Raw genomic sequence first — 14440 nt, 5'->3', positions numbered from 1 at the left:
GAACATCATCAGCACGGTCTGAAAATGTTTTGTTTTTTTGGCATCCAATATTCCTTTTTTTAAGACTGTATCTCATCAATATAAAGAGGATATATTTTGAACAGCGCTGAGTAACGTTAAAATACCACAAGGTTTACCCGACATCTGGTCTCCCTTCAATTGCAATAGTTTCAGGAGAACTCTACTTGAATCGAATGAAACTAAACAGACCACTAATATAATAAGACGCCACTGCCGCAAGAACTCTAATCAGATATGTGTTGTTTTCTGTTTCTCAGATTGTCTGTCGCTACGACGTCATTCTGATCCAGGAAGTCAGAGACAATGATCAGACAGTGACTAACAGACTCAAGACGGCCGTCAACGGGTTAGACTAACCACACACCTTATATAGTGCTTATATTACTACACACAGAATATAGTGACCTTCTGTAGAAGTTAAGTTGGACGGCTCATGAACTCACATTATGATTTGAGACAAACAAAATGATGCTCTACATCTGTGTGTTTGTGTGTGTTTTCACAGTGTGTGTGGTCAGCACGGGTACGACTACATCGCCAGCAACCCTCTGGGTCCTAATGTACACAAGGAGAAATATGCCTTCTTCTACAGGTAAACAGAGAGAGGCAAAAACAACCGATCCTCTGTTGGAATCCTCCGTTGAGACCCCACATCAGTGAACAGAAAACAAACTATTTCTCTTTTAAAGTTATACTTCAGATCTGCACAGTGTCTTTGTCCTTATTGTCAGCGATTAGTGCCAGAAAACTACTTATGTAAAAGTAGCCAACATTACAATTAAAATACTCAACTACAAGCATTCAACATCGAATACATAAGTATTATCAGAAAAACGTAAAGTATCACAAGTATAACCACATAATGCAGCAGACTGGGCCCTGTCACAGTAATAGATTACAACGCTAGATTATTATTGTTAGCTGGTCTTGGTGGAGCCAATTTGAACTAATTGATATCTAATTTCCTAATTTAATCTGTACCAATGCCTCATGTTATAATGTATGTTATATGTTTTGTATGTGAAAGCACAATCTGAAAAGTAACCTTAAGTAAAGTAACTGAAGTAAACTGAAGTTATTGTAAATATTTGCCTCTGAGATATAGTGGGGCGGACGTATTTAGTAACAGGAAATGGAAACACTCAAGTACAAGTAACTCAAAATTGTACATGTATATAGCTTCCAAAACTTGTAGCAGAGTGTGAACCTTAAGTTGACACGTGTTTCTGGTCCTATGCACATAACTCACACCGACGTAGGTGAAAGCAAGAAAGCTTTTATTGATCCAATTCCCTCGTACAAGTTGGTGAAACAACTTCCTTTCTTCCTAAAAGTATCGCTGTTTATCTCGACACACTCAAGAAGTCCACAGATTAATCCACAGATTGTTCCACAACATAATCCACACAACACGGTTACTCCCCACCACTGGTTTTTATGAAAGATGGTTCAGTACAGATATTAGCAGATCGGAGTTTACAGTAAATATGGGTGATCATGTGTCACGTATTAGAAAACTCTACACTATTGACAGCTTTTCATGCCATCGAATGTAATTTCTCAACAAAGGCACTTAAAGGGCCAGTGTGCAGGATTTAGGAGCATCTAGTGGTGAGTTTGTAGATTCAAACCAACTGAACGCCCCTTCGCTCATCCCTCCTTTTACAAAGATGATGGAGAACTACAGGCGCCTTCAGGTAACACAAAAAGCCAGTGTTTGGTTTGTCCATTCTGGGCTACTGTAGAAACATGAAGGAGAAGACCCACTCTCTACGTAGCTAAAGACTCATTCTAAGCTAACAAAAACGCAACGATTCGTAGCTTCAGGTGATGAAAACATTCAAACAACACTCTGCCAATAGATAAATCCTACACACTGTTCCTTTTTGAATGCAAATTACTTGCAGATGTATTGTGAAAAAATAAAATACATTTGAAATTCCCATATCATATGGAGTGTCACATAATTGCATAACATGCACAATATACAGCATAGCCCACCATACTAGCTACTATATAAATAGCCCACTTTAAAAACACCAAACACATCATGAAATTTAATTTCTGCAAAGAATACTGGTGAATACAGAATACCTTTTGGTCCAACTGTATTTAGTAACACAGACTTCCTTTGGTAATTATACTTACATTTGTTGGGCAAAAAAACCAAAAACATGACACATCTGCACATTACATTCATCCATTCACACATTCAGGACTGGTCAAGCTGCTCCCTAGTGGTCACAGGACCGATAAATGACTTCTGAAAATGCTCCAGCGATGCTGTGAATAGCTGACTACAGGAAAGGGTTGATGAGCTTTAACCGCTTTTTGAAGACTACTTCAAAGGCAATGTGTTTACAGTTAGTGAGAGATGTGGTTAAGTACTATCTTTCCTCTGCAGGACGACGACGGTGGCCGTGGTTAGATCCGCCATCTACAACGACGTTCCCTACGGTTTCTACGGTCGCTTCAGCCGCCCGCCCTTCATCGTCGAGTTCACCTCCGAACAAGCCGGTAGGCTCTGAAAGAGTGCGGCAAAGAACAGAGAGCGATAACTCTTTCTCACTGTCAGACGCCAGTGATGTAGATTGCCTCTCTTGTTAGGCGACCAACTGAGAGCTAAACACCAGACGTGTGTGAGAGATTCTGAGGTCACGATCTGTTGGTCACCAAGGCCCCTTTAAAAACTGTTTTGTCTTCAGTTGAATTCTGACTGCCATACAGTATTTATGTCAGCCACATAGGGCCGGCAACTCTGTCCTGCCACATTTAAAAGACAGTGAGCTCACTTTTTTGTTATATGAATCATGTCTGCCATATCCAAAACATCAACTTGTCTCTTGTCATCTCACATTTCCCTCTTCGTTCACTCACTCCTTTCTCCTTCCTCCTGTTTTATAGTTGTGAGGAACTTTGTTCTGATCCCCCAGCACACCTCTCCAAGAGCCGCTGTGCAGCAAATCGATGCCCTCTATGACGTGGCGACTTATGTCATCAATCAATGGAACACCAATGTGAATGTTCTCCTCCAGAAAACACGCAAAACCAATTATTTGGTGGAATTTTTTTTAAAAAGAGTGTAAAGGATGATTAATTTGTTAAAATACGAGATGGGGATGGTTGAAACTATTTCTGCTCTCTCTGCAGAACATCGTGCTGCTGGGCGACTTCAACGCTGGAGGCACTTACGTAACGCCCCCCAGATGGCAGCAGATCCGCCTCTTCACGGACCCGCAGTTCCACTGGCTGATCAACAACGCTGCGGCCACTTCAGTGCGAACAGGCTTACCTTACGACAGGTGGACACACACACACATATACACACTTGCATGCACACACACACACACAGACACACACACGGACACATACACGGACACACACACACACACACACAGGTGTACAGACTCTAAATTCCACTCCTCTTCCTGTATCTGCAGGATTGTGGTCACTGGTGCCATGAACACTAGAGTGGTGCCCAACAGTGCTGGGGTCTACAACTTCATGTTGGCCTTTGGTCTCACCTTGCCGCAGGTAAAAACAACTTTAGCTTTAACTCTCCTCTATAATAGAATTCACATTTTTATGTGTGCCGTTGTCATCGTGGCCGTTGTAGCGGGCTAATTTCGGTTTAAATTTATACTTCCACGGCAAGGGAGAATCAGTGATCAAAAAGGTGGATCATCCAGGACCGTTCCTCAAATGTGACGATGTCGACTACATAATTTGTGGGCGTGGCAGACATCGTTTGACCTCTTCTCTGATTTTGAGGCGGCTGTAGCTCAGTGAGTAGAGCGTGTCGACCTCCAACCAGATGGTTGACGGTTACAAAGTGTAGAGAGTAAATGAGTAAATGAGTAGAAAGGAAGAGTGTGTCAAGAGTGTGGATTAATTGGCAGAAATAGAACATAATATTCATACATTTGTTTTTATTACTGTATAATGACTGAAACTAAGAAGGCTTATGCTTTACTTCGCTTAGAAAAAGACATTTTTTATCTTTATAGGAAGCGGGTCCTCCTCCACAGAGTCCGCCATGTTGCACCGCCATGAGCCTTTCTTTAACTAAAGGTAGTGATAAGCTCCAACGTTACTGGTGCTTTTTATTAGTACGTTGTAATGTTTCGGTGTAGTTTATTATCACGCTGCAGGGAGCATCTCCTCTGCTCTGTCTGTCAGGGCTGATTACATTACATTACAGTCATTTAGCAGACGCTTTTATCCAAAGCAACTTACAATTCAGTATCTATCTACACACCGTAGACGCAGCTACGGGAGCAATTTTGGGGTTAAGTGTCTTGCTCAAGGACACATTGACATGAGACTAGTAGAGCAGGAGCCGGGGGATCGAACCGCCGACCCTCTGATTGAAAGGCGGCCCTGCTCTCCACTTAGCCACGATCACCCATCCTTCAACGACACTCACGCACACATGGAACTAAGTCAGCATACAGAGCACAGAGGCTGCAGAGGAAAAATCCAAAACTTTATCAATACATCTGTTCAACGAACATGAACATGTAAACGAAAGTGAAACCTAATTCAATCTGCTCTGTCTGCAGCCTCTCCTCCACCGCTGCTATGTTTAAACAAACACAACGATCGGCCAAAAGCTTTTTCTTTTCTTTTTTACAAACATGCTAAAACCGAAGCTGTCTGTCCTCAGTCTGTTTCTGTTAGTTCCTTATGAACTTCTCTGCTGGCTGAGACGAAGCAGACAGGAGGACAGAATCAATGACTGATACTATACTATCAATGAACCACGGGGACAAACAGGACTCAAAGGCACTCAAATGGATCAGTCAAAAAAACGTAGTCGATGAAAAACTGGCAGAGAACATAACACTAGGAGAATCACTGAAACGCTGGACACAAAGGACTAAGATGAACCGGCACAGAGACAGGGGAACACAGGGTTCAAGTACAGTGGGGAGGTGTAGGTGATGGGACACAGGTGGGATCAATCAGGGGCGGGGCAGACAATCACTGTGGCGGGAAAACACACAAAGGCAGGAAGTGAAGTGACATGAAATGAGAGGAACATGCCAACCATTATGAAATACAGCCGCCTTTAATAACTCTGGACTAACATGTTGGTTGGAAATTCTTTTAGAAGCTCCATCATCGTTGTGCCGTCGATGAGTGACTGCATATGTTAGTACCCCATATATAAGGTGGTCATTTGTATTATTTTGTGGCCTCTACTTAAAGCCCGCCATTTTGCTTAGTTTATGATGGATAGGACATTTTAGGATATCATATTATAATGTAGTCTTAGAGTTTTTAGTAAGGCCTTTATAGCTTAATATGTAATAATTATTTAAGATCCCTTACTGGTTCCAGTCATTTTTTTGTCCATTAATATTATTCCCTCCCCGCGGCTCTCATCCCTGCAAATTTGACTATTTTCTTTGATTCCTTAAATAAAACCTTTGGTTAATTTTTAGGAAATATGTCTCTGTCTCATAATGGTAATGAATCTGTAGGCCTTAACAATTCTAAAAGAAATGATATCTTACGGTTAAGCTTAAACTTCCTGGGGTGTGATTCCCCAGGTGGCGTTGTTGGTTCCTTCATTTTCCCCCAAAGGCCGCGCACATAAACATTACAGTTGCTGCTCTAGAGACGATATTTAGTTGTATCTCAATTATGAATGACTTCTAATCTTGATCTGAATTTTTTTGTTTTTCAAATTCTATACAAGTTTGTAAAAGCAATGATTTAGTCATGAGTATTTAAGAGTAGCTCCTTGCAGTGATTAAATCCTACAAACCACTTCATGTTTCATCCTCTTGTCACAGCGTAGGAAAGCACATCGCTATTGCCATGGATCATTTATTGTAACCAGCATTAACTAGCTAGCTAGCTAACTAGTGGACAGCTGACTAAGTGGCTAGCTTGCTAGTTCCAGCATGCTTTAATGCTACACTGGTTACAGAATATGAGCTCAGCAGCAGCTCTGGGTCTTACTCCCCGCCACTCCAGGGAAGGACAAGCTACCATAACTATCAAAAATCACAATTTTCTTTTGTGCTGGTCAAATGAACACAAAACCGTTCATTGCGTTCTACTTCTGTTCCATTTCAATGGTTTTCTCCTTGCAGCAGTGATGTAGAAGTATAGTGACGGCTTGGTCAATGCACGGTGACATCCCTGTTGGGAGGTTACAGGTGAAACAGATTGTGAACACGAGGAGGTGTCAGTAAGACGTTGTTATGAATCCCAGTGTTCTTCTTGGCAAGACCCGCCCTGCGCAGCCATTCAAGAGCAAGGATTGGCCAGCAACCATGCTCACCGAGGTACTGGTAGCCTGAGTTGTTCAGGTTCTATGCCCTGACCAATGGGCTATACTGGCCCAAACTAGTCAAGGTCTAATGCCTAAACCTACACAGGGCAGTTTTGCCAAGAAGAGCATGATTATTGCGCATCAGTGTATCAAAGTCCACCTCCATGCACCTCTAAAACTCACAAAAGAATCCGATTTTAAGGAAGGTTATGTGCTGGACTGTTTCTTTCCTTTGAGCAGTTGCCAGGCAACCGAAGGAGACTTAAGGAAATTCTCAGACCAGCCGAGCAATAGTTCAGCTTAGGGCCCCAAATAATGCAGCACATTTTTATTTTTTTTATTTCAAGTGTTTGATTTTTTAAAGCAAACTTGCACACATACATGCTTGGTAAATGGTCATCAGTTTTGGTTGATGGTGCTGAAACATGCAAAACCAGTACTGTGTGTAGTCCTTCAGTGATGTAAGTGAAGAGGGTGTTTTGATGACTTGAGTTTTACAAAACATAATAAACCTGTTTTCTGTCGAACCGAGGACATCTTGCTGAAGCTGGACCAACTAGAAATTGTGCCACAGGGGAAACCCACAATGTTTCTCTCTCTCTCTCTCTCTCTCTCTCTCTCTCTCTCTCTCTCTCTCTCTCTCTCTCTCTCTCTCTCTCTCAGGCATTGGCTGTCAGCGACCATTTCCCTGTGGAGGTGACGCTGGCGTAAAAGAGTACCTGAATCACGACTGCCAAAACCGTTGCAGAGACCTCCACGGTGAATTTGGATAATGATGACTCATGGGGGTGCAACCCGCTGCAACCATGCAGCATTGAATTGACTAGACCAAAATAAACAAATTATTTCTGCTATTCTGTTTTGTCATTTTTTTCAATGTTTCACCTTCATTGTATCAAGTAGCAGCACAATTTTCAGAGGTATGTATCGAAAATGTTGCACAATAAACTAAAGCTATCTGCATGTCGTGACGCCAGCAGCAGTAGCAGTACGTCTGAAAGAGACTTTATGAGGATCATTGTTAAAGATAAAGTACACGGCTAAAAATGAAAGTGACGATGTGATTTTTAACAGCTTCATTTCATTCCTTAATCACACAAATCAATCCTCTGACAACAAAAACTATCATTGCTTCAGATATTTCAGGCTAAATGTAAATAAAACTGTGAGATCACAAAGGCATCGCCCACTGTGGGCTGTTCAAATGCTCCCAGAGTTACTTTCATTAGTTATGGCTCTTGAAGTTACAGTAATGCGAGGCACTCAGTGGAGACCGGCCTGTGGCAATAACTGACTGTTCGCTAAAGACCTCCCCCGAAAAGCAAATGTCCAATCACAGCTTAGCAACCGTAACTGGGCACAGTAGGTCTGTGAAGCTTTGGCTAACTAGCATACTGAATATTTCACAAAATATGGTTTAATGGTAAATTAGAACGGATTGATGTAACTTTAAATAAAGTATTTAGAAATTTGGATAGAAAACATTTTTGTCATTGAATCACTGGTGTCTATCAAGGTTCAAGGTTAAGTTATTGTCATTGTCCAACACAGGGTTAGCAACCAAATGCAGTTGTTCCTTTCTGCTACATAAGTGAAACAAACAAACTACTTATTATGGTGAGTGTTTCACGAGCTTGCTGGTTGAACAGTGAAGGTGAGCTGCTGCAGGGAGCTGTACTCAATGATCTTAGCACAATTGACACAAATGAACACGTGACACCAAAGGCAGATCCGTTTTTCAACTAGTGTCACAAACTCCCCAAACGCATGTATCATTCTATTAGTTTCCCCTCTCTCCTCTAGCCCCTTCTCTTTTTAAGCATCTCCATATACATGCCCAGCGACTTCTGAACGGAGTCTTTGGTGATGAAGTTTCCAAAGTGTTTGATGTCGGCGTCTCTGTTGGACGTCAGCTTGTCGATGGTTGGCTTCCTCATCATGGACTTGGTGGTCGCTTTGGCGTGGTCTGTGAAGTGGACAGATGAACAATTGTTCTCCAACTTCTTCATCATTTTTTAAACACAACAAATGGTGAGGAGGATTTATTTTCACTTCTGGCGCCTAAAAAATGGTACAATGATCTTATGTTACTATTTTTAAGTTACATACCTACATACATAAGTGGGGTGAAATTTTACGTAAAGAGCATTATTATTCTTGAAACCTATTTTTGAACAATTAAAAACAAAACAGGATGTGGGCTCTGCAGGATGATTGTTTCCTTGGGAATGATGTGCAGATTTTTAGGCTGTCCATTATCTCATAAGGCTAGTAAAATAATGTATATAGCTGACATGAATAGTTTACAATCCATCCCCGGCCCCCTCTTAGGTTTGGGCTGAGCCCTGAATGGATCCGCTCCTGCTGTGGAGCCCTGCAAATGTTACCTGTCAACACAGTGAGTTGGAATTTGAGTTGAATAATTCTAGAAACTAAATCAAATCAAAATCAGGAATTCTTTGAATTTCTATTATAAGACTGACACATTGTAGCCGACACATAAAACCACTGTGAGAGTCAATTTTGCCGAACGGGCCTCCTTGACCTGAAAACCTCGATCCCCACCTGCAACACACCTCCTCTCTTCACCCCTCCCCTCCAGCCTGACCCGGTCACATGCACTGTGCAGGTAAATAAAAACCTCCTGATTAGACACTACCGACGGCTCTGCTCAGAAGTTGCAGAGGAGCCTCCGGGGATTTACACAAGCAAAGCCTCTGTGCCCTGCTCTCAACAGGCCTTCTCCTTCCCCACACGACTCACAGAAGCAGGTAAATATGCACCTCGGACTCTTCTTTCATGCTAAAATGTTTTTTCTCGTCACAGTAACATGGATGAATTATTTATTACAATATTAAAAAACAGTTTGTTGTCGCGGAGAATCATCTTTCTTGCAGACTATCTAACACTATGCACAGATCATACTTTATGTCACAGTAACACAGTTTATGGTTTTTAATCTGGCTGACTAGATGTAACTTACAGTCACATTTTATGTTGGATCACCAATACAAAAAGCCACCACACTCGAGCTGATGATATTTTACAACCTTTGTACCCGGAATCCTCTTCGCACCAGTGTAACCACGGTAAAAGGAAAATGTATTCTCCCACAATGCTGGAAGTAATATTCTACCCAGGATCCCCTCTGCAAACAGCAGCGCATGAAACGACTCGCAGTGAGATAAACTTACAGGAATAGAGATCCTGCTGTCGTGTGTCCAGGGGTGCAGGTGTTGGTGCGTCTCTGACTCCCACAGCTGGGCAGAGAGTCTTTCAGGCTCCTCTAGCATGCAGTATAACTATTATTACTCTGTCCATGTGTCATAAAATCAAGATTTATAATGATGTATTTTAAATATTCACACTAATGTGACCTCTTTGGCCCAGGATGCGTTGGGTGTGTGTGTTGGGCCTCTTGTCGGCCCTGCTGCATCTGTCTACCTCCCTGCTGCTGCTGGGAGCCTTCAACATCAAGTCATTTGGAGACAAGAAATCCTCCAACGCGACTCTCATGAACATCATCAGCACGGTCGGGAACTGTATAAATATAAACATTTTTCTTTCTTTCTTTCTTCCTTCTTTTTTTCTCAGATTGTTTCACATTACAATTACCCACATTTGAAGTGTAAAGACAATATATATTTGAACGGTGGAGTTTGGGGAGACTCACAAGAGGTAGATTAAATACAAAAACAAAAAAATGCATCCTACATTTCCCACAATGCAACCGTTAGCATTTTATAATTTCTCCAGACCCTCCTTGTCTGGTAAATATCCATGGCTTTTAAATTCTACTTTCCCACTTTGCAATGCATGTTTTCAGTTTGTACTGTCCAAGCCCGAGCTCATATGATCCTAATGACATCACTATGACATCATAAGGGTCATTTTCTCCTCCAGAATACATCATACAGCTGTTTTGAGAGGTATTTAAAGTAATACTTCCCAGAGATCAACTGTAAGGATCCTTTAAAGAGACTCTGGTCCTTGGAAACAATACCACTTTCTTCCACAGGGGTCGCCAAAAACATAACAAGAAGAAAGCGTTAAATAAAGAATAAACATGACAAATTTACTTTGGTGTTCGTTGTTATTTGATTACAGCTGATCAATGAAACAATTTGTATAGGGTCGAGTGAAAAAAAACATTAGAGTTGAACTAGTAGAATTAGTGAAGTGCCCCTTTACTACCGACATTCATCATTACGGGAAAAGAGATGACTTGTTGGTTCCCCTCTTTAAGTTGTGTTTTCTGTGTGTTTTATGGAGAACCATACATGAATCAACTCATATAATAAGACACCACTGTTACGAGAACCCTAATATTATGTTTAGGACATACGTGTTTTGTGTTTCTCAGATTGTCCATCGCTATGACATCATCCTGATCCAGGAGGTCAGAGACAGCGATCTGTCAGCGACCAAAAAACTCATGGAGCATGTCAACAAGTTAGACTGCACCTTACAAAACGCACATGTTATTATTATGATAATGATATTTATTATGATGTAAGATAAACAAAATTAGGTTTTAATCTGTGTGTGTTTTCGCAGAGGTTCTCCTCAGTTCAGGTACAGCCACATCGTCAGCGAGCCTCTGGGTCGCAGCTCCTACAAGGAGAGATATCTCTTCCTCTACAGGTAAACAGAGAGAGGCAAAAACAACCGATCTGTTGTAAGAAATCCTACGTTGAGACCCCACATCAGTGACCAGAAAACAAACTTACATTGTTGGATTATTAATGTTGATTTTAACGTTGTAGCTGGTCTTAGTGGAGCTCATCTTAACATCTTGATATGCTCTGGGGCAGTTTAATCTGTAACAATTTGTCATATATTATAATGTATGTCATATGTTTTGTATGTGAAAGCTCAATCTGAAAAGTAACAGTGAGTAAAGTAAGTAACCTTAATTGTAAACATTTGCCTCTGAGATGTAGTGGAGTAGAGAGGTATTTAGTAACAGCAAATAGAAACACTCAAGTACCTCAAAGACACCTCAAAACTGTACTGAGGTGCAGTACTTGAGTACATGTACTTAGTTACTTCTCACCACAGGTTTAATTAAAGCCGGTTCAATATACATATTAGCAGATTGAAGTTGGTGAAAACGCCACACTTTTGACTGCTTTTCGTGGCATTGAATGCAATTTCTCAACGAATTCACTTAAAGGGCCAGTGGGCAGGATTTAGTGGCATCTAGTGGTGAGGTTTCAGATTTAAACCAACTGAAGACCTCTACCTTCACAAGCGTGTCAGAGAACTGTCCTATCCTATGGCAGTTATACCTAAATTATTTTCCTTGGCAAAAAAAAAAGGCATGACACATCTGCACACCACATTCACCCTTTCAGGATTGAGCTGCCCCCTAGTGGTCGGCCCCAGAAGGCACAGGACTTACTTGTTCAAAAGTAAAAGTTTTTACAGACAGTGACAGACGTGGTCAAGTAGCATCTCTCCTCTGCAGGGAGCAGACGGTGTCCGTGGCTAAAAACTACACCTACGACGACGGCTGCGAGCCGTGTGGGACGGACACCTTCAGCCGAGAGCCCTTCGTCGTCATGTTCACCTCCAAAGAAACCGGTAGGCCCCGGGGGGAGTGTGGCAAGTCCGCTTTTTCTCTGTCACCAGTGATGTCGATTACCTCGTTTATTAGGCAATCAACTGAGAACTTGTGTGAGATTCTGAGGTCACAGATCTATTGGTCACGAATGCCCCTAAAAAAACCCCTCTAAGACTTGTAAATTCTTTCTGTCACACAGTATTTATGTCAGACAAATGTTGGCAGTGTTGGCATCTCTTTTCTGTCATATCCAAAAATCTCAACTTCCTCCTTCACACATTTCCCCCCTTCATTCACTCCTTCCTCCTTTTTTTTATAGCTGTGAGGAACTTTGCTCTGATCCCCAGCACACCTCTCCAGACTCCGCTGTGAAGGAAGCCGACGCCCTCTTTGATGTGGTGACTGATGTCCGCGCCCGCTGGAACACCAATGTGAATGCTCTCCTCCAGAAAACACAGGAAAAAAAAGAGTGCAAAGGATGATTAATTTGTTAAAAATATGAGATGGTGGGTGGTTGAAACTATTTCTGCTCTCCCTGCAGGACATCGTGCTGCTGGGCGACTTCAACACAGGCTGCAGTTACGTATCAGGCTCCGACTGGCAGCAGATCCGCCTCTTCACGGACAAGAGTTTCCACTGGCTGATCACCGACGAGGCCGACACCACGGTGTCACACACTAACTGCCCTTACGACAGGTGGACACACATGCATAGACACTTGCATGTACACACATCACATGCCACACAGAGACTCTTAATTCCAACCCTCTTCCTGTATCTGCAGGATTGTGGTCACTGATGACATGATGAAGGGAGTGGTGCCCGGCAGCGCTGAGGTCTACAACTACATGGTGGACTTGAAACTCAGCCACAGTCTGGTAAAGATAACTTTAGCTTTAAATCTCCTCTATGATAGAATTAATATCAGTTGCAATGTAGTAAAAAAGGCAGGGTCTATTAGGAGTTGCTTAAAACCGGCTGGGAATCGCGTTTTTTCTTGACCCTATTAATAAGTGGGTAGAGCGTGTTGTCTTCTAGAACGTTGGCTATATGATCACTGACTCCTTCTATCCACAAGTCAAAGCGTCCTTGAGTGAGACAAGATGATCCCAGTGCACTTTAAAGCAACCTACTTCTTCTAAAATGCTTAGGAAGCTGCATTCATGCGCTCGGGTTGGCTGCGGTTCTGAAAAGTGAAGCCAATGCAAAAGTGCCTTAAACTTGCATTCTCTCTAAAGGCCATCTGGTCGCAAAAAAGAAGTCTGATTGTATAGAAGTCTATGAGAAAATGACTCTACTGCTCACTTGATTTATTACCTCAGTAAACACTGTAAATCTCAGTGTCTAGGTTCAAGTCTTCTTCAATACATCATGATGTTCATTTAGTAAATTATGGTCCATTTAGAGTCAAATAGACCATAATCCAAGCCCTGGATTATGGTCTCAAGCCACGCCCTCAAGCAGACCCTGAATTCCAGGGTCAGCTTGAAGGCATGGCAACCTTGTTATTGACATGTCGCTACCGCTACCAGAGTCGTATACTGCATCTCTACGTCACTCCTCCGCAGTCCAAATGTGGTCACTTCCAGCTCACCGGTTGCAAAAAGCCAAGATGGCGACGACCAAAATGGCAAACTCGAGGCTTCAAAACCAAGATCAGCCGAGTAATAGTCCTACTCAAAGCCCCAAATAAAGCGTCTAATCTTTTTTTTTTTCTTTTTTAATGCACACACTTGGAAAATGGTCAGCAGTTTTGGTTGAAAGGCTGAAATGTAAAACCAGTACTGTATGTAGTCCTTTAGTGATGCAAGTGAAAAATGTTTTTGACGACCTTTTGAGTATATATATATATATATATTTTTTTAACATACTAAATCATGTTTTACATGGAAAAGCCTGTTTTCTGTTTAACCGAAGCAATCTTCTATATGCTTATGCTGGACTAACAAGAAATTGTGCAACAGGAGAAACCTACTACGCTTTCTCTCCATCTCCCTCAGGCATTGGCTGTCAGCGACCATTTCCCTGTGGAGGTGGAGCTGATTGACCAGGCTGCTGCTGCCTGAATCTCGATTCCCACAAGTGTTGCAGAAACTTCCAGGCTGAACTGGAGTCATGAGAGATCAGTGGGGGAACTCTTTGCAATCACACAGCCTTAAATTTATGAGACCAAAATAAACAAATAATTTCTGCTATTAAACAGAAGTCCACGCACCTGTATTGTATCAAGTGGCAGCACAATTTGTAGTGGTAGGTATCGAAAAATGTTGCACAAAAAACTGAAGCTATCTGCATACAGCAGTAGTAGTAGTAGTAGTAGTAGTAGTACGACTGTCTCAAAGACAAATCGAAAGATACTTTATTTCTTAATGCGACCATGGAGATCATTTCTTAAGATGAAGTACACTGACAAAACTGAAAGTGAATCTTTTTATTCTTTAATCACACAAATCAATTCTCTGACCACATAAAAACTCCCATTGCTCAAGCAATTTCAGGCTAAGAAGCAGTCAAGTCATGTTATGTTGAGAAATCTGTCACAAAGGCATCGCCCACTGTGGACTGTT

General features: G+C 41.9%; 1 protein-coding gene and 1 pseudogene across 1 annotated transcript; both read left to right on the top strand.

Annotated features, from left to right (window-relative positions):
* Positions 1–278: 278 nt before the first annotated feature.
* On the top strand, positions 279–7161 carry LOC137892101 (deoxyribonuclease-1-like; the record flags this gene model as incomplete). The annotated part of the gene is made up of 7 exons (XM_068737019.1): positions 279–367; positions 527–613; positions 2426–2538; positions 2926–3038; positions 3172–3323; positions 3462–3555; positions 6971–7161. Coding segments are annotated over 7 exons (696 nt in total), but the record flags the coding sequence as incomplete, so codon positions are not given.
* A 1806-nt stretch (positions 7162–8967) lies between these two features.
* On the top strand, positions 8968–14093 carry LOC137892116 (deoxyribonuclease-1-like; annotated as a pseudogene).
* Positions 14094–14440: the final 347 nt, after the last annotated feature.

This window comes from Cebidichthys violaceus, unplaced genomic scaffold, assembly GCF_023349555.1.
Source record: "Cebidichthys violaceus isolate CVI_PGR_0920_01 unplaced genomic scaffold, fCebVio1.0.p SCAF_75, whole genome shotgun sequence".
Lineage (NCBI taxonomy): Eukaryota > Metazoa > Chordata > Actinopteri > Perciformes > Stichaeidae > Cebidichthys > Cebidichthys violaceus.
The sequence above is the reverse complement of the archived record's forward strand: the minus strand, read 5'-3'. Positions and strand labels throughout refer to the sequence as shown.